At 43.7% G+C, this 21,188-nt stretch overlaps 1 protein-coding gene across 2 annotated transcripts in view; it reads right to left on the bottom strand.

Annotated features, from left to right (window-relative positions):
* Positions 1–20,776, bottom strand: part of HIF1A (hypoxia inducible factor 1 subunit alpha) — a 40,756-nt gene extending 19,980 nt beyond the window's left edge. The window contains exon 1 of one of the 2 annotated variants that reach the window (XM_083435471.1): positions 20,146–20,776. In XM_083435471.1, coding sequence (XP_083291597.1) covers positions 20,146–20,189 — 44 coding nt within the window. In that variant the 5' untranslated portion in view covers positions 20,190–20,776. The remainder of the gene's footprint in view (positions 1–20,145) is intronic. The other variant, XM_083435472.1, reaches the window with a different exon arrangement.
* Between the last annotated feature and the right edge of the window lie 412 nt (positions 20,777–21,188).

The raw sequence follows: 21,188 nt of genomic DNA on the forward strand, positions 1-21,188 counted from the left end.
ATACAAGGAAAACAGGTCTGCCCGCACCTATTAACCACAATGTGATGGTTCAATAAGCTACTGATAAGGAGCAGGGGCTGTTGACTTCAGAGGGAGTTTTGACTACAGCACTGAAAGGTTGGGCGAGATGAAAGGGAGGTTTGTGGGACTTTAGGGAGGATTGGCACAGGAGTGCCATGCGGAATGATTTGGCAGCAAGAGGCAGGGAATTGTTAAGAAATGTGTAGGAGAGTATATAGTTATAATTTGCTTTACAGTAGTACCTCGCAAGACGAATGCCTCGGAAGACGAAAAACTCGCAAGACGAAAGAATTTTCCGTTTTCTGAGTTGCTTCGCAAGACTGATTTCCCTATGGGCTTGCATCGCAAGACGAAACGTCTTGCGCCTTTTTTTAAAAACCGCCAATGCATTCCTATGGGAAACCGTCAATACACAGTGGTGCTTCGCAAGACGAAAAAATTCACAAGACGAAAAAACTCGCAGAACGAATTAATTTCGTCTTGCGAGGCACCACTGTAAAGTGAACTATTTGGAAGGTGGAGGAAGAGAACAGAGGGTGATTTTAAGGGCTCAGTGTGCTGAGTTTTGTGGAAGGAGAATTGGAAGGGAGCTCCTGTGGCATTCGAACTAGCAGAGTGAAAGGCAAGATGGAAGATAGTGAAGAAAACAGAACAGCCAGCATAAAAGTGACTAATGGGGAGTTGAAAGGCAGTTTTCAAATGATGCTTGCAGCTAAGGTATTGTTTTGTGTTTGATGAAGGATGTAAACTGCCGAGACTCTCTCGGAAGATATGAATTATTGAAATAAATACATAAAATTAATAGCCAGCTCTGGAGGTTTTCCAGGAGGCATTTATTAATTAATTAATAGCCCTGCAGATCTAGGTTCTCTGGGTGACAACATTACCAGTGTGGTAAACCTGTCAGGTGAGATGGGTCTTTTGTCTGATCCTGCACAGCTTATGTTAATATAGATCTTATCTTACAACAAGTGTGGGGGCTCTCCAGATATTGCTTAACTACAATACCCATTGGCCATGCTTGCTGGGGCTGATGGGAGCTGCAGTTCAGCAAACATGAGGAGGGTCAAATGTTCCCCCACATCTGCCTTGCAAGGCTGTAAATATGATTCAACACTCTGAACACTCAAGCAGTGTTACAAAAAGAGCTACGTGGTTTTTAATAAAACTATTCCTAAAATATCACATATTGCTACCTGAATTATGAGCAAGGTTGCCAGCAATCAATTGATTCAGTGTACCAAGGATGGAGCCATCAAGCATCTCAGCTGCACAACCCATCTGTTTCAACGATGAAGCCAGACCCACTAAAATGATAATAGTGCAGCAAGCACTTAAATTAATTTAGATGTGATTAACCACCACTTCTACCAGATTGTGATGAAACACACACACATACACAATTCAGTCAAATGAAATATTTATGGTAACTTCAAAAGGCTACTAATAAGCCTATTCATAAAGCTATTACAACATTTAAGAGGAGGCAATTTCTCTTGCAGCTTCCAACAAGTGGTATTTCAGAAGCGCAAGCGCGCGCACACACACACACACGGCTGCTTTCCACAAGCCACCCAAATGGAACCCAGCAATCAGCATTTAAAAACTTCTGCCTTAGTTCATGGTTCATTGCCATTTCCACTTTGTGTGTTTCTTCTTCTTGCATACTGGGACAAGAGAATTGTTGTAAGAGAAAGCTGCATTCAAACAATGTAGCTGAGATCATAGAATCGTAGAACTGTAGAGCTGGAAGGGACCACGACAAACCCCCTGACAAACAAGACATTCCACTGTGGCAAGCGCAACCTAGGTTTAAGGTGCTGTTTGGCATCTAGCTTATACCAGAGTTTCAAATACTGGCAAGGAAGCCCATATAAAAAGCACCAGAAATGTTACTTGATGTTTCCTGATAACAATATGGCTAGAGTCATATCCCGTTCTCCGATAAGGGTCTGAAAGTTGCTTCAAATATTTTATGCCATTGGCACCTCTTGCAGCAACTGAATAAGCTGTGGCAATGTTGCAGAGGTGTGGGGCTCACAGAAAAGTCCTTCTACCAGGGACTAAACTGCTCTAACAGTGAGGATCGTCAACTGTGATTCGCAGAGGTGCTCCAATCTGGGTTTGGAGGGGAGAAATAAAAAGCAAAGCTGTAAGACGAGGCGCAGCTGGGGTTTGGGAACACAGCATGCCAAAAGAGAGAAGAGTAGGAAGGTAGGAAAGGGCTTTTTTAAAAGGCTTAGCGGTTCAAAGAAATGGGAGGAAAATGGCCGTGGGGAAGGAAATGAACTGGCAGAGAGAAGGAACAGTATCTTCTGGGTGGAAAGTTGAAGTTCATCGGGTTGTTTTAAATAGGCAAATACTTGCAGCCCTGATTCGTTTTGGATTCCTCAGAACTCGCTGCTGTGTCTGTTGGAAAGGGTTGGCCCACACCCTGTGGATGCTGCCAAGCCGCTCCCATCTCTCTTGGCAACATCTGCTTCTTCTGCCTTTGGCAACACCCGTCAGTCAATGTACCCTTCCTGAACACAGCTTACAATCCTCTTTCCACATCGTGTTTTTAGACATAACTATTGACAGGCAGAAGCACTCCTGTGTCACAAACACAATGCGGATGGCAGCTCCCCAAGTTACACAAAGAACTAGGTCGGCAGGATTTGTACAACTTCCTACTGCCTTGGAGTCCTGTCAAGGTAACTCATGATTTGAAGCAGATTTACCAGAGCAATGTTGTTTATCCACAGCACAAACTGAAGAGGGATTCATGATGCAGGAGATATAGTATAGTTTTATGCTTTGTTCTATTTATAAGCTACCTTGGGGGTCCTTTTTTCACTGAAATCATGGGAGCATGGAGAATGGACTGAAACCATGCCCGGGGCTGTGGAGCCTGTGGCCCTCCAGATAGGGTAAAACTACAACTCCCATCATTCCTGTCCACTGGCCATACTGAAAGTTGGACTTCAGTAAGATTTGTGGGGCCCCAGGCTACCCAGCCCTGGAATAGACTGTTGCTAACTTTTTAATGATAGCCAGAGCTGTGCATACATCATGCTGTTTCTCCTTGCAAACAGCCATCCAGGGCCTTGCCCCCCCCCAACTGCCAGTATCTTATTCAACCACATTTAAGGCTTCCATAAGGAGAAAACATTGCATACAAGTGTTCAAGGCAACGTTCACAGTCATAAGGCTTGAAGACTCCTCTCTAACTGTCGCCACCACCACTAAAAGGCAAAAGCAGAGTTTCTCAGGAAGCAAGAGCTCTGTGGTCACTTCCACATTTGGTGTTTTCTCTGCACTTCTGCAGAATTGTGGCATGAACAGGGATCTGCCAATAATGATAAGTTATGATGAGTACAGGGTAGCACTCAAGATTTGTCAATGTTCCACCTGTGGTTTCATCTGTCTTGTTAAAAACAAAAGTCTTGTTTTTCTATTCGCTCTCAGCTCTAGGTTACCTCTACTTTGCTCAGGTCTTTTTCAGACAATAATGCAAACCTTATACTTGAGACCATTCTCATCAACCAGCATGCATACTGTTTGGCACAGTGGTACCCAACTTGGAGCCCCCCAGATGATATTTGACTCTTAACTCCCAGCAGCCCCAGCCAGCAGTGCCAATGGTCAAAGATATAAGGAGTTGTAGTCCAACTACATCTGGAAGTCATCATATTTGCTATCTCTGATTTAGCCTAATGTTGCTGCTGTACTATTAGTAGTAGTGTTAGTAGTAAAAAGAATTATCAATACCGTATTTTTCGCACCATTGGGCGCACCGGACCATAGGGCGCACCCAGTTTTAAGGGGGGGGGATCAAGAAAAAAATATTTCCCCCCCCCCAGCCCCAAAGAGCAGCGTACAGGCTGCACACAACCTCTCCCTGCCAGAGGGGTTGCGCGCAGCTATGGAACAAGCCAAAGCAGCGAGCAGGATGGATCCCGCTCGCTGTTTTGCCTTCCCCCTTAGCCCTGTGCAGCCTCTACCTCCTGGGAGAGGCTCCGTGGGGCTAAAGAAGCAATAGCCCCATGCAGCCTCTCCTTGCAGAGGGGCTGCGCGCAGCTATGGAAGAAGGCAAGGCAGCGAGTGGGCTCCATCCTGCTCGCTGTTTTGCCTTCCCCTTCAGCCCCGTGCAGCCTCTCCCTCCCGGGAGAGGCTGTGTGGGGCTAAAGAAGCCATAGCCCCGTGCAGCCTCTCCTTGCTGGAGGGGTTGCGCGCAGCTATGGAAGAAGGCAAGGCAGCGAGTGGGAACCATCCCGCTCACTGTTTTGGCTTCCCCTTTAGCCCCGTGCAGCCTCTCCTTGACGCTGTGCAGGGCTAAAGAAGCCATAGCCCCGTGCAGCCTCTCCCTGCCGGAGGGGTTGCGCGCGGCTATGGCACAAGCTTGCATTTGCTCCATAGGACGCACACACATTTCCCCTCAATTTTTGGAGGGGAAAAACTGCGTCCAATAGAGCGAAAAATACGGTATATGGCATTTTATTTCACAAAGAGTTACCAAGGCAGATGAGAGACACAATCCAACAGCAAAATAGTAAGAATAAAGCCAATTATAAAACTACAGGTATCCATAATTAACACACACACACACAGTAAAACAACTACATTAAAACATCCAAAATTAAATATCTAACAGGAAGAAATGCTAGTCTGAAGAAGCGCATCTTCAAGGGTGACCAGACTGCCAATACCAATGGGGCCTCCCATATTTCGGCAGGCAGAGCATTCCACAGTACTGGTGGCACCAGAGAAAAAGCCCACCTCCATGTTACTACAAGCTGACATTCATCAGGCCATGACAAATCTAACTAACCAGGTTCCATTTGCAGGTCTTAATGCCCTTACCAGGCAGTGAAGAAAACCACATCTTAAGCTTGAGGGAGGAATTATGGTTTAACAACAACTGACTTCTGCAAACATATTTCAGCTTGGCTGCTTATCCCTCTATAATGGCTAAATAAAAAAGAATTGATACTGGTGGTGACCTTTTTTCACTGTTGTTTGTGTATACACTCCCAGAGTGGTAATTTTCTGATTCCATGGGTGGTCTTCCTGATTGAGGACTTAATGCCCTCACTGGAACAGCAACAATAGTAATTAAGTCCTCTATTTATAAAATACATGTAAACAGCACTTATGCCCTGCCAATACTTTTGGATTCTGAAACAACTGCTACTATACATTTAGTATGATTACCAAGAAATGCTGTGATGATCACCTAAACACTGCTGAAAGGAACTGTCTCCACCAATATTGTATATTAACACCACCTACTTCATTATACAAGGCCTTAAACGTGTTTCCTTTATTGCAGATTAATTTATGTTCCTTTATCCTCTGTTCTAAAAGTTATTCAAAATAATTAAGCTGTCCTCACCCTTTCCATATTTTTTTGCAAGTGAAATTCATATATGACCACTTATAAAAATAAAACACAAAATATTACATTTGTAAACACACATAGATTTGGCCTTGCCAGTTGTCTCATTTTTATCCTGTGAAAACTCTTCCCATCTCCATTTTACAGCAGTCATGTATAAAAACCAGGAAAAAATCACTCCTGTTCCAAGTCTTCACAAGCAGTCTCCAGTATCACACGGTTTTGAGCTTCATTTCTGAAGCCCTGTGTTCCCCTTTTCCCAACATGTAAAACTAGCCAATAAAACAGATGGTTAATTAAGTGCAATCTGGCCATTTGTGAAAAGGAAAAGCAAGGAGGGTTGGCCGCAGCCTCTCTTCAGGAACTGGATGCTTGTTTGGTCTGGGGCAGGGCCTGTGAAAGCTAGATGAAGCACCAAAATAAGGGTAAATGCAGAAAGCTTGGAGAAAGAGTGTAGGGTGATTAAGAAACTGATAGGAAAAGGGCTCAAATATCTAGGAATAGCAAAGCCTTGAGGGTGTGTAGAGATGAATCTCTGGGCCGTTCTGTCTCAGTGGGGCCTGAGAGTGCCTGGGGTGTATACACAAACTAGGCAAAGGTAAAGGGACCCCGGACCATTAGGTCCAGTTGTGGCGCTCATCTTGTTTTACCGCCCGAGGGAGCCAATGTTTGTCCACAGACAGTTTTTCTGGGTCATGTGGCCAGCATGACTAAGCCGCTTCTGGTGAAACCAGAGCAGCGCACGGAAACGCCATTTACCTTCCCACGGGAGCAGTACCTATTTATCTACTTGCACTCTGATGTGCTTTCTAACAGCTAGGTTGGCAGGAGCAGGGACCGAGCAATGGGAGCTCACCCTGTTGCGGGGATTCGAACTGCCGACCTTCGGATCGGCAAGCCCTAAGCTCTGTGATTTAGACCACAGCGCCACCCGCCATAAACTAACTAAATATAAAATCAGGTAGGTAGCCGTGCTGGTCTGATGCAGTCGAAATAAAAAATTAAAAAATAGTCCAGTAGCACCTTATAGAGCAACTAAGTTTATTATAGGTATCTGCTTTCGTGTGCATGGTATCTGAAAGTTGTATGCCGGCTCCGTTGGCCAGTAAAGCAAGATGAGCGCCGCAACCACAGAGTTGTCTGCGACTCGACTAAAGGTCAGGGGTCCCTTTACCTTTAAGGTGCTACTCAACTATTTTTAAATTTTTTATTTTAACTAAATATAATTTAAGCTGTTTTTCAGGCTTAGCCCAAGTACAATTCCCAGGATAAATAAACATTTTAAAAATCCAAAAAACAGTCCTGACAAGAGTTACATGTATATCTGCTTTCATATAAAAGGTCTGTTTTTTCAAGTTTATGAAATGGCAACTATAGCAGCCCCCAACAAATAAAAGATCAAAGGTACAAAAGCAGCTTGGTAAGTTGAAAGAACAAGATGACAACTCATATTCCTGAAGTCCTGTCCAACCAATCAGCTGTAATCAGTGTGCACATACGTCTCACAGAAACTCTGCTGTATTTGTTGATTATATATTTGCATTTCTAACACTGGTTTTAATCTCTTACAGGAATCCAACTCAGAAAAAAAGCCAACAGAAAGAAGTTATCAGTGTCCTTATCTAATATTTATGGTTGCAGTCAAATGACAAAATTTATTTTTGCTTTTATGGTAAACCATGCTTAAATTCCGCAGAAGGTCTTATGCGGCTGCTGAGTCCCTTAGTAGAAACTGTAAATGATGGAGCCAAATTTCTTGAGAACTACCTTTTTTAATTTACAGGATGTTTGCTAGAATAGCAGTAACCTGACTCTGCATATACTTCTAAGGGAGTGGATGGGGGTGGGCAGGGTTCTATAGTGAGAAATCAGTGGCAAATGTTTTTGATCACAAAGTAGGAATATTTCCCAAAACCTGAAAGCCTGAGCACAGAACAATGGATAGAACTTGCACAGCCCATACCATTTCTTCCTGCTGAGTAAATACTACATCTGACACTCCTTATGCGGTAGCGTTGGGAACTACAGCTTGCCCCATTTGCTTGACTTACCGACATTACCAAACTCACATGTATTACTGTGTTCCAAAACTTCTCCCATTGTTAGGTTTGATATATACTGTATAGCTAAATAATTCCAGCCTGCAACATCATATAGCTGCTTCCAGGGATCGCAAAAACCTAACACTGTAAGTGAAGCAGTTGGGAAGGTTAAGAAACAACAACAAAGCTGTAAGATTTGGACTCTAAATTTTAAATGCTTCAGATACTCAAGCCTGACTACTGAACTGTTTTGCTTCTAAGTGTTTTATTCCAAAAAGATAAATGTGCAGGTGCAATGAAGGGTTAATGAAAAGGCAGCTCGTGATTTATGCTTAGTGATCAAGTCACAAACCAATGATAAAAGATTGCAATCCACAAAATTAATTACTCCAAAGTAGTCTCACTGAAGTCAACCATGGGGATTAAGTCTCCTGGTGATTTGAAAGGTATACAATCTCATTATATGACTATTGTAAATTAGACAAATGTACCACCATTAAGCAAGTAGTCACATTAGTGCTGGAGGATACCTCAAAACAAGCAACTCAGATGCCCAAACAAAATAGTCCACCTGGATAAACAGAGGAAAACATTCCTTCTGCTAACCCACCCCCCCAGGCAGTCCCTTTAAAGGAGCTGCTCTTGCGCTTTTATCCTAACACCTCAAAACTTAAGTTATTCTCCAAAAAAATGTGTGCTGTAAACAAGACAACTCTCGAAAAAGGATGTCCTGTAAACAAGACATTTTTTAAAAAAATTAGCACATTTACAGGCAACCTTTACAGAAGCTCAAAGCAGCTTTCAACAAAATAATCAGAAAACCAAGTTTCAGTGCCTACAAAATAAGAGGCAGCACTAATTTGTCTTCTGTAGGTTATTTGGTTTCAGGAAAACCACCACACAATTCACTGGTATTGTATATTCTTTTCTCGCCAGTTGCCTGTATGTAATATTTTTCTGGACCAGTTTACTGGAAGAGTATGCAAGCTTTAGAGTCAGGTAGAATGGAAAGGTTGTTGTGCTTGTTATTTTATTTATTGCAGGTTATATCCCAACAATAATTACTTTTAACTAAACTGATTACATACATTTTCACCAACAAAAATTGATCCAAAAAATATCAATTTATCTGGCTTATAACTGTTTCCCCCCCCCCCCCCCAGCTACCTGCCTTGATTTTTCCTTAGCATTTTATCCAGTATTTCATTCTTTCTGGCTTTTAAGGATATATTTATTTTGTACTTAAATACAAAATGAGACCATCAGGGGACAACTAGATATCAAATGTTCCTCGGGTTAGGATTCCAGAGAGCCTCAAAAAGACGACACAGGCAACCTTGGTGAGGTTGTGAATGTATTCCTCAAACACATACACACAGCTTCCAAAGACTTTGTTATTTATCTGTCAACTTCCTATCTCATATGGTTGCAAAGAGGAAACTATAAATATATAGCTAATATTATGAGACTGTGTGTACCAGGGCCTCTCAGCAGACTTCACAGACAGAAGCAGACTGACGAGAAGTTCCCTTGAAAGATGCAGTATAGCCCAGCACTTTGGGTCCCATCTTCCAGGGCTGAATGAAGATGGCTTTGTCAGGCTGCTTGTTACAGTGGAAACAAACAAAAAATCCCACTAATAAAAAGGAAGAAGGGGCTGATGAACCTAAATTCAGAGGTCAGAAATGAGTTCAATTATTATAATTATAATTATCATCACAGTTTGTTTATTTACAGAGTGATACCAATAATCAGCAGGACCATGATACCGCTATTCCTACTGTGACAGAACTAGAGAGTCAGTGAAGCTCCATTAGTGCTCCACACTTCATTCTCTGATTCAAGCAGAAGCTGTTCCTTCCATCCCCTCCTTTGAGGACCACTGACAAGTTTAGCTGTGTATTGGGGGGTGGAGCAGATCAGATGTTTATCCTTCCCTATCAGCATTCTGTTCGTAGACTGAGGTAAAGTTCTCAAAGCGGGACACTACTTCTGGTTCTGCGGAGTTCGTAAACAGGACTGTTCTTAAATCAAAGTACCACTGTACCGACAACCATCCCTTTAAAAGCTTCTACCTTCACAATTAAATAACTATCGACTGCCTACTCATTAAAAAACGAAACAGCCATCTAACCGATAGCTTCTGCATTCCATATTTTAACTTTGCAACATGTTTAATCTTGCAGGGATTTAAAAAGTTGTATGCAGACATACATATGGCAAGTTGTTCAAATGTCCCAACAAATGAACACTTTCATTTTTTAACAATCAAGTCTAGACAATTGAGTAAAATGCAGAATGTCTGTTTAAAATGAAATCCCCTAGAAACTAGAGTGTTTATGTAGTTGATTCTGAATGCAAGGAGTGAACGTGGATTACGTAATCCTGCATCCTGCCCAGGAATGCTGCATGCCACAGGTTATCAACCCATGACCGAGACCAAGGATGGGGAACTACTAACAAGTGGGATCATGTTTTCACCAGCATTAACAGCTGTTAACTCTTTGTGCAGTTCCAGAAGTGCTCAGTTGTATTATCAGTTTTGAGTGCTGCAAATAATTCTGGAAGTGCTGTGAGATCACGGCTGCCTGAAATGCCCCACTCACGTTACAGCTTTGTAAGAAGAAGTTCCTGCTTAGTTACATATACAGTAAATAATCCAGACTCTGCGCGGCTGATCTACATAGATATGGGATGAGGGCTGGATGGGGCTTAAAAATAGCAATTTCTGAAGCACTCTGCTAATGAGGATTTTCCTTCTTCCCACTCAGTCACAGCCAAACTTTTAAGCTGTGTTATTCATGAGTTGGAATAACAAAAATATGCTCTCCTTTAATCAATGGATTGAAGACATGACAGCACTTGCAACATATGAATGGATTTCTCATAGACAACAGACTTTGCTTGGATAAATATATTGATATATGGAGCAAGTTCATACAGAATATAGTAGGTTATTAAAAGAACCCTGGACAGTTAAGTCCAGTCAAAGGCGACTATCTCCTCCGAGGGAGCTGGTGTTTGTCCACAGACAGCTTTCAGTATGACTAAACCGCTTCTGGCAGTGGAACACCGTGACGGAAACCAGAGCGCATGGAAACGCCGTTTACCTTCCTGACACAGCGGTACCTATTTATCTACATGCACTGGTACGCTTTTGAACTGCTAGGTTGGCAGAAGCTGAGACAGAGCAACGGGAGACCACCCCGTCACGTGGATTCAAACCGCTGACCTTCCAATCAGCAAGCCCAAGAGGCTCATCATTAATAATCATATATGTATTAGCATATATACATATGCATATATATGTGTGAACGCACATTTGTGTGTGTGTGTGCGTGTGCACATATATTGCGCTCTTTCTCTTTTTTCACTTTATTGTGTATTGCTGAAAAAGTTTTTAAAATTAATAATAATAAGGTATCCAGTAAATCAATACAATACACTAAAAAGTGTTATACCATAAAAAACCCACAAGGCTATTCACCCCTACTCAACACAAGCAAGAACCTCAACAAGCGACCCTTGGGGCAGAAAATGTGAGGGACAAGACAAACTGATTACCGAAGGAGAGATTTCACCAGTGTATGGGCTGTGACTTGAGCAGGAGGAGAGGAATAAAGGGAATGAATGTTCTTGGTTTCTGTTGATGTGAATTGCAGAAAAGTGAAGGGATGTGTCTGTGTGCACAAGAGATGGCCCAGCCCACTCTGGCCACATTCAGATTTTTTTGGCTGCTGACATCCGTGTGTCCCAAGGGCTGGCCAAGAGGAAATACAGCCATTAGACAGGAAAAGGTTCCCAATCCTTGCTGGCCCTAGAAAGTGTGCCAGAAAGGAAACACAAGCACTGATCCCATACTCCATTCAGCATGCCTGAAAGGAAGCTCTCTATTTACTGTCCAGTGATTGATTTATGGATTCGTTTCTGGGAATCCTATGGAAGTTCTCAGAGCCAAGCAGATTCCCAACACCTACTTCAGTCAACCAGTGTTTTTCAAACTTCAGCTTTTTCAAACTCCAGTGCCCTACTGGTTCAGAACAAAGGTTTATCTAGTCCAACAACCCATTGTGAATCCTGCTCCCTAGCCTAAATCACTTAGGCTTCACTGCGTTTTCTAATGGTTTGGTTCCGAACACAGAACAAAACTGTTTAGAATGGAATAGAATCTCACAATTTCTAAGCGGCTTTCTGCAACTCTACCATAACCTAATTTGAAACTTCCTTGGGAAAAAAATAAATAAATCACCAAAACTTCTCTCCTAAATTATCAAGGCAGATCTACTAGATATCAGCATTCCCTTCAGCAGCCAACAAATGCGTCACATTTAACTGCATAAAACTATTATCATGAAAGAAAAAACTCACACAAATTTGCAATGCAAACATTAAAGTTAAGCCAGAATCTTCTCCACATCTAAACTAACTGCGTACTTCATTTATCAAAGGCTGGGACTATAGTGATGCCAAAGCCACATGTCGCGAATACAGTCATACCTCGGGATGAATACGCTTCGGGTTAGGCAAATTCGGGTTGCGCTCCGCAGCGAACCAGAAGTAACGGAGCGCGTTACTTCCAGGTTTCGCCGGGCACACATGTGCAGACCGTCACAATGACGTCACGCGCATGTGCAGAAGCACCAAAATGTGACCTGCGCATGTGCAGACATGGGTTACGTTCACTTTGGGAAGTGAATGGGGCTCTGGAACGGATCCCGTTCGCATCCCGAGGTACCACTGTACAGTGGTGCCCCGCAAGACGAAATTAATTTGTTCTGCAAGTTTTTTCGTCCTACAAGTTTTTTCCGTCTTGCGAAGCACCAATGTGTATTGACGGTTTCCCATAGGAATGCATTGGCAGTTTTTTTTTAAAAAAAGGCGCAAGACGTTTCGTCTTGTGAAGCAAGCCCATAGGGAAATCCGTCTTGCGAAGCAACTCAGAAAACGGAAAACTCTTTCGTCTTCCGAGGCATTCGTCTTGCGGGGCACCACTGTATGCTCTTCTTCCAGAACCAAAGCCTTTCTACAATAGATCTCTTTCACAGCTCTAGCCTCACTTCTGCAACATTATTTGAACAGTACTGTAGTTGCTATCTACCTTCAAGAGGTCCATTTAAAATTTAAAAACAGTAACCATGTGGTAATCAAAACTGGTACCTTCAATGTACACAAATATCAGAACACAAATTATCAAGAAACTAGTTGCCACGGCTAATTTGGGTAGGGAGGCCAAGTAACATTTGTAGACTAATTTGAAAGGCTGGACTAGCATTTAGGAACTATGCTCCATCAGTTTGATTATTAGCCAGTTTATTCTTAAGTAAGGTGTCATATGTTACTGTTTCTCAAGCACAGAAAATTATGATTTCATAATGACACCTTCTCCTCACCATATCTCACCATTGTGTGTTTGTGTGTGCACATTACAAGTTCCAAACAACCAAAAAATTAATTCCATGCACTGAAGGATCCATCCTTTCAAACAGCAGCCAGGCTAGGCTGCCTGCTTGTCCATCCACAGAAAAATGCATCTGAAATTGTGAGGGCTTTTCAAGATAGTTTGTTGTATGGTGTTGTCCATTGCTCAAATTCAAAAACATATGCCCACACCCTTGGGCAGGCCTAAAGTAGTTCTTTGGATTGCTGGCATACTTGGCACAAATCCACAACTGGCATCAAGCAGCTTATTTTTCAAACTAAAGCAGGGATGAAAAGAATGCTATCCATTATTTATTATTAAATGTTTATTATATGCTATCCATTATATTTATGTATTATTATTATTATTATTACCCCCCCCCCAGCCACTCTGGGTGGCTTCCAAAACATATAAAAGCATAATAAAACATCAAAAATTAATAGTAACAATCCAATATTAAAAAATCACAATAACTCTAAAATGAATAACTTATATCAAATAAAGCAATATTCAATAATCCATTAGAATATAATAGCAAACAGTAAAATTAAACATCAGCAAAAAGTGTTTGCTAATAAGCAAAAAGAACCACCCCCCCCCCAAAAAAAATTCAGCTCTTGTGCTCCAGAATATGAAACTGGAAATCTGATAGGTGATTAGAGTATACACTGTTCTAAGATACTGGAGAACAGATGGGGACAGTGTGTTTCAAAGAAGCCACTCCACTTTATGTACAGTAAATATCTAGTCTCATATCGGGTATTGAGAACAGTACTGTCTTTGTTGATTTATAATTTACAAAAGTCATACTGGTAATTAAAACCTGCAATTCTAATGGATTTTAACTACTTAATGTAGAGCAGGCATCAATGATGCCACAAAAGCCTCTTTCTATCAGAGTTAGCTACCCAGATGCCCAAAAGATAAATTCCACAACAACTCTTCATATCCCATGTCCATTCTAAAAGACAGGGCTATTTAACAACCTTATCATTAAAGCTCATCTTCAAGCTGGAAAACCCCTTGACCATTCTGAGCAGGAGAGCTGCACACTCTTAACCTCTGTTTTCTTTTAATGCAAATCAATTATTTCCAGTACAGAAGTGATACTGACTTTTCAACAACAGCAAGTTACAAATCTGAAGCCACCCTTACGATTACACACTCCTCTCCCACAACCCTTCCCTGGGGAAAACCTCGCCCCCTAGCCTTTATTCATGATTAAGGCCAACCCCTTAAATCTGTGCACAAAACAGACTTCATTTTCAGCTGATTCTGAATCCAAGAAGTACTACTGTATTTTTTGCTCTATAAGACTCACTTTTTCCCTCCTAAAAAGTACAGGGAAATGCATGTGCGTCTTATGGAGCGAATGCAGGCTGCTCAGCTATCGCTGGAGCCAGAACAGCAAGAGGGATTGCTGCTTTCACTGTGCAGCGATCCCTCTTGCTGTTCTGGCTTCTGAGATTCAGAATTTTTTTCCCTTGTTTTCCTTCTCCAAAAACTAGGTGCGTCTTGTGATCTGGTGCGTCTTATAGAGCGAAAAATGTGGCAATTCTTTTCAGAGTTAGCCTCTTAACACAAGGAGATTTTCAAAGCAAGGTGTAGCCCTCTTATCTGGCTGGTCCAGGGGTCAACAAACTTTTTCAGCCATGGGCCGGTCCACCATCCCTCAGACCTTGTGGTGGGCCGGACTATTTTTTTTGGGGGGGGGGGAACTGAACGAATTCCTATGCCCCACAAATAACCCAGAGATGCATTTTTAATAAAAGGACACGTTCTACTCATGTAAAAACACGTTGATTCCCGGACTGTCGGCACGTCGGACTGAGAAGGCGATTGGGCCGCATCCGGCCCCCAGGCCTTAGGCTGCCTACCCTTGGGCTGGTCACTGGAAACAGAACATTGGTCTAATCCAGCAAGGCAGTTCTAATGTTCTTATGGACGAGAACAGGAGAACGCCTCAGGAAGAACATGTGCCCAGCTAAGTATCAAGCCGGAAGCTAATTCCATCTCTGGGGTTGCAAGGAAACCAGTGCCTTTTCCTTCTCGCCCACTGGATGCTTCCTGAATTCTGAGGAAGGAAGCCACAGAGGGCAGGAGGCTGCTGCAAACAAGGACAAGCCTTTGGCAGCAAGCCCGCAAATGTTTTGAACGCAACAGTATCATCATTCCCTGCTTAACCAATGTTGTCAGACACTCCCGTTTGCAGCTTCCCCCTTTAGACTTCTCATATTCGCTAGCCCCCAAAAGACGATAGCAAAGGAAAGCGAAGAGCTGGTTCAAAGCTGCATTGATGTGGCAAAGGTAATCAGACCCCTGAAGCAAGTACAGGTGCACCTAGGCTTCAATACAAATGCTATTGTGTTCATAGCTTTGCCAAACAATCCTAGTCAAAGAGATGCCTATGGGGCAGAACATGGGAAACCTATGACCAGTTTCCTTTTTGAAATAAGAAGCAGCTGGGGGGGATTGGGGCACTAGTGGGAGGGAGAAGAACCCTTCCTCCTATGTTGTTTCCTTGATCAAATCACTTTGTCCATATGTCCCCTCAAAATGCTTCCCCCCACCCCCTGGGTTAAGAGACTGGAGAAAGGGGATAAAACTCTCTTGCACAGGAGTTCCATTCTGGGGAGCCCATAGCTGTTTGTAAGGACATCTGAATCTCCTGTATCATATACTTTCATCCCACTCCAGCACTAATGACCTGGAGTCGAAAGTTCTGATGTGTGCTAAAAAAGGAGTATCAGAATAAAGTAACAGCTATTTGCCCAGCTCTATAGAAGGGACACGGGTGGTGCTGTAGGTTAAACCACAGAGCCTAGGACTTGCCGATCAGAAGGTCGGCGGTTTGAGTCCCCGCGACGGGGTGAGCTCCCGTTGCTTTGTCCCTGCTCCTGCCAACCTAGCAGTTCAAAAGCACATCAAAGTGCAGGTAGATAAATAGGTACCACTTCGGCGGGAAGGTAAACGGCGTTTCCATTCGCTGCTCTGGTTTGCCAGAAGCGGCTTAGTCATGCTGGCCACATGACCCGGAAACTGTACGCTGGCTCTCTCGGCCAGTAAAGCGTGATGAGCGCCGCAACCCCAGAGTCGTCCACGTCTGGACTTAACGGTCAGGGGTCCCTTTACCTTCACCTATAGAACATACAGCATTTAGAAGTGTGTTGGGCATGAGGAAACCTTTTAAACACTAAAGAAATTTACATGAAGAAATCATTTATGTGGCTTCCAAGCAAGATCCAGAGGGGCTGCAGGTTTCATACTACATTTGTGTAAATAAGTTTGTTGTTGGGGAAAGGCATTTCCAGAGAACATAACTGATGCCTGTGAACCTTACCAAACAATCCAGAGTTTCCTCTCAGATAATCTGTAGATACCTTCCTTTGTATGTGGTGGGTTGTTTGTTTGCTTTTTTGTGGAACTCTCCACACCAGCATAAATAACTACAGCCCTTTACAGAAGAGCAAACAGTTCTCACCTACCCTCTTTAATTACAAACTGAATGTTCACACCAAGACCCAGGAAAGGAATGTGTAGCACCAGATTTCAACACACAAGGCTGCTCTCTAAAGATAGGAGCTGCGATGCATCTACTGTTTCCTCTAAATCAGGGAACTTTGTGGACACCAGGAGATCTCCTTCAGGCATTAAAATTGTGGTCTTCCCACAATCACCTTTCTGGCCACAGTCAGCAAGGCAATTTCATATCGGACCATTCCATGAAGACATTAAAACAATGAACACATCAGAGACAAGCAATTCAATCTTTGCACAGGATCAGCACATTAGCTGTATATCCTCGTGAACGAAGACAAACTTTGCTTCCTAATAGTTATACCTATACAATTTACACTCTTATCAAGTATACAAACTAAATGTGTACATGTATCCATAAATATTTACAGTTAAAGTTTGTTGTCATTTAGTCGTGTCCGACTCTTCATGACCCCATGGACCAGAGCACACCAGGCATTCCTGTCTTCCACTGCCTCCCACAGTTTGGTCAAACTCATAGTTAAAGTTTAAAAAGGCATATTTTCATCTGGTTGTATATCGTATCAAACATTCTGTTTTAAAACAAATATAGTCCAGTTATATCATGCCAAGAATATCTATTGTTGTCGTATAATCAATGTTTTTATTCCAAACCATAATAAATTTTGCTGAGAAGTCTGAATTGTTAGTTCTCTTCCCACATCCTTTCTGGCATATAATTCTGTTCACAACCATGACATCCCACCCTCTTCTTAGCCACTGGTCAATTTTAGGGAGATTACGCTTCTCCAAGATCTGAAGGCATTACGGTGTAGTGAGTGTTTTATCCAGTCCCAGTAACACCATTTAAACAGCGAGAAATGTTACAGCTTGAACTCATTTATCCGTCTCAAATTGCAAAAATGGCATTGCTATCAATATAAACAAACACTGCCTTCTGCCAATGGGAGATTAAGAAACTTAATCCACCAGAAAAAGGACTGGTGTCGAATTTAAAAATAATAAAAAAATGACCACCCAATCTCCACAAATATCTAATGGCAAACCTTACTACACGTCTGCAAATTACTACAGGATCTTATCACTTGGAAATCCAAGGTAATTACCAAAGGAAGATCCAACTCGTTCTGAACATGCCACGGGAACCAGCAATTAAGGGAAATATGTGGGTAATTCTGGTGTTTAGAATAACCTCTGCTACCCTTGCCAAAAGAAAGAGCTGCAGTTTCTCTTTCTCAGCGTCCTCCATTCTCAGTGACTCATCCCCACTACAGAGAAGAACAAGTCTGCCTTTTGTAGTCTGAAGCAATAGATGAGAGAACCTGATGCAAATAGAGAGCAACTACAACACCAGGAGTTACAGAACACAGGAGAAGGATTTTGGAAGTACCATCTAGAACAGAGGTAGCCAACGTGCACTTTCTGACAACTCCCATCATCCCTGACCATTCACCACGCTGGCTGGGGCCGGTTTGCCCATCCCTGATTCAGAAACTGATTATTGGTATAAAATATTTGATCACAGGTCAAAAAAGTTAATCTGATGATACCCTTGATATAAGGGTGCTTGTATCCTCTTTTATTAACATTTACAGAAAACAAGAGCGATTTCCAGGATACCCTGAGAATTTTGTAAATGTTATTTAAACTTTTCAGCGAGTTCCATCTCAAGGGTTAGGCAAGTAATGCAACATTTAGAATTAAAACTAAGTTATACCTGCAACAGACTAAGGGAGCAATCCTATATACAATAAGCTGGCATAAAGATACTCCAAACTGCATTCAGTGGTGGGGCAACTACCGTGACTGAGCCTGGCAGAAGAAAGCAGACTTTTAAAGTAGTGTTTGAGTTAACCCACCCTTTTTGCTAGCTTAATTTATGTCTGTCATCTGACCAGGTTTAGGATCCAGTCTATGTCCCCCCCAACCCGTTGGTTCTGGCCCAATCACACCCCCAGAATACTCCTCTTTCTGAGCTTACACCAGCTTAAGATCCACCAGGCTTGATGGGGGAGATAAGGACATACCTCCAGCTGACCAGAGGGTGAGGGAGTTAAGCCAACATAGCTGGCTACACCAGGAACCTCTCAGCATAGCCAGAGGTCCACTGGATCCTAACCCACTCATCCCAGTGGATCTTGTTACAGGATGCTCCCTAAATGACCAAAAAGAAAAAAGTCATAGCATTTGTCCTTGAAAGACAATGGAAACACAATTCCAACAATTTTTGAACATTTGAATTGTCTGCTTTAGTCTCTGCACATTGTCATTATTTTTGCAGCATACAAAAGAACAGTTTGTCTCTTTCACTGGAGACATTTCTGTTCTTCTGAAAACATCATGAACTTAAGAAACATTACTTTTCTGTTCTCTCTCAGGACGCGGAGCCACCTTTTAAATCATTACTTTCCTCTCACTTTCCAGACACATAAAGCCACGGAATTTCCATCCACTTACCAACAGTGATTTTATATCTTCCTCAAACTGACTTTCTCCCATATGGTTTGGTTACAGAGAACTTGGAAAGCTCCACAGCAAATCACCATTCTTTTTCTAAATCACAGCCAGGCCCTGGCAGACTCATCTCCATCTAATATCCATCTACAAACACTCAAAGACGCATTAACATAACTCGCCTGTCTGTGTGTGCCTAAGAAATCAGAGACTGGACTCACACTGCTCATCTCAACCACAATGCTTGCAGTCTCCTCATTTCAAACTAGTCAGGTTTTTCATTCAGCCTAAAGCAACAATTTCAAAATATTGGGGGTCTACCCTGGGGAGGCAGCGAAGATAAAATTCATCTTGTCAGAAAAGTTGAGCTGATTAACAAGTCAAGGGCACCCTCCACTTTTCTATATCCTGGATTCTCGTTTTATTCCCCCCCAAAACCCTCTCACCCCCCCCACCCCCTCCAACAAAATGGCGACGTGGACACTTTGGAAGAGGGGGGGAGGGAGAGAGAAGGGAGAGAGAGAAAGAAGAAGAGTAGAAAGAGTGAAACACCCTCCAGGGAGAAGAAAGGATGGGGAAGCAGGGGGAATGAGAAAAGAGGCAGGGGGGTGGATTAAGATAAGAACAAAGGGGGAGGGGGAGAAAAGAAGGGGCGCTGCCAAGAACACACACACAGAAAGGACATAAAGGAGTAGGGAGAACTCTATTCTCTCTCTCACACACTTTTTCTCTGCTAGATTTGCTACGTTACATAATAATAATAATAATAATAATAATAATAATAATAATAGATGGAGAAGGTAAATGATGAGAGGGCCCTGGAGGAAGGATGCCAAAAAGAAGAAAACACACCCTGATGGAAGGAGTGTCCCAAGACGCCCCCTCCTCGCTTTTGCAAAATGGCAAAGCATCTTCTTTGAAGCCCAGCTAGGTATGAAAAAGAAGAGATAACGATAATAAAGAGGGATCCGAAACCTTGAACAGGAGAAACCAGATTTAGACGGCGGCGGGGCCGGGAGAGAAGAGAAGAGAATTTGGACGTGGGAAGAAAGCATATTATTACTATTATTATTATTATTACTATTATTATTATTATTTCTCCAATGGCCTGACTTGGAGGGAGAACAGGAGGAGAAAGGCTGGTGGGAAAGCAAGAGAGAGAGGGAAGGGGATTTTTGTCCTTCCAGCGCTCTCAGCTTCCGGGGGCACAAAACAATACGAATAATACTAAAGATATCGGGGTAAGCAAGCACGCAAAGGCGGGCCGGCCCTCTTCCCGAAACCGGGAGAGGGGGGCGTGTGAAGGAGGCGAGCGGTGCCGCCCAGACCCGCACCTTTTCTTGTCGCTGGAGCCGCCCGTCGTGGCGCAGGGCTGCATGGCGGCAGCGCCGTCGTCGTCGTCGTCGGAAGCCAGCTTGCCTGCCCGGACTGAGCTTCTTCCGCAGGCCGGCGGGCTCTTCTTCTTCCCAAAGAGCCGGGGGGGGTGTGTGAAGGCAGGCCTCTCTCTCTCCTCCGAAAGAGGGAAGGGGCGGAAGCCTCACGCGCCGCGGCAGCAACACGGAGGAGGCGACCGGGCTGAGGGGAGGCCGGCGAAGGTTAGTCAGCGGCGTCGGCACAGACGGGAAAGAGGAGTCGCAGGAAAGGCAGGCGAGGCGGGCGGGGACGAGGCGGGTCCGGGCCTCCGCCTTCCAGGTCACGAGCGCCGCCTGCGCCAGTCAGGAGAGGCCTAGGCGGCCCGGCCCCCTCCTCGCGGCCTAGCGCGGCCCAGCCAACCGCCGCGCTCGAGTGGGTGGGCCGAGCCGCCGCGCTTCACGTGTAGCGCTGTGTGAGGGGCGGGACGGAAGGCCGACGCCGCTGTCTCCTGCGCGCGCTTTCCTTTCCCCCCCTCACGGCTTCAAACGGGGGCACCCTCAAGTGTCGTTGCCGGACTACAACTCCCGTCACCCCCGGCCGCTGGTCTTAGTTGCTAGGGATGATGGGAGTTGTAGTCCAACAATATCTGGGGAACCAAGGTTGAGAGAGAGAGAGAAAGGCTGCCTCACAGGGTCGCCCTGCCGACTCAGAAAGGGCACGTCAGGGTTGGCAGCTGTCCTGTGTAGCGTTTGGGGCTTTTAAGTTCAGGGAGGAAGAGGTATATTAAGTTTATACAGGGTTTCCCAAACTTGGATCTCCAGCTGCTGTTGGACTACAACTCCCATCCTCCCTAGCTAGCAGGACCCCCCCTCCCAGCTGTCAGGGATGATGGGTGTTGTAGTCCCAAAACAGCAGGAGACCCAGCTTTGGGAAATCCTGGTTTGGAAGGTCGTGGGCAATGTGGGGGAAGCCTTTAAATTCAAAGCATAGGCTTTTCCACTGATTGATGGTCCTTTCTTAACCC

Source organism: Podarcis tiliguerta, assembly GCF_965153285.1.
Source record: "Podarcis tiliguerta genome assembly, chromosome: 1".
NCBI classification, from domain to species: domain Eukaryota; kingdom Metazoa; phylum Chordata; class Lepidosauria; order Squamata; family Lacertidae; genus Podarcis; species Podarcis tiliguerta.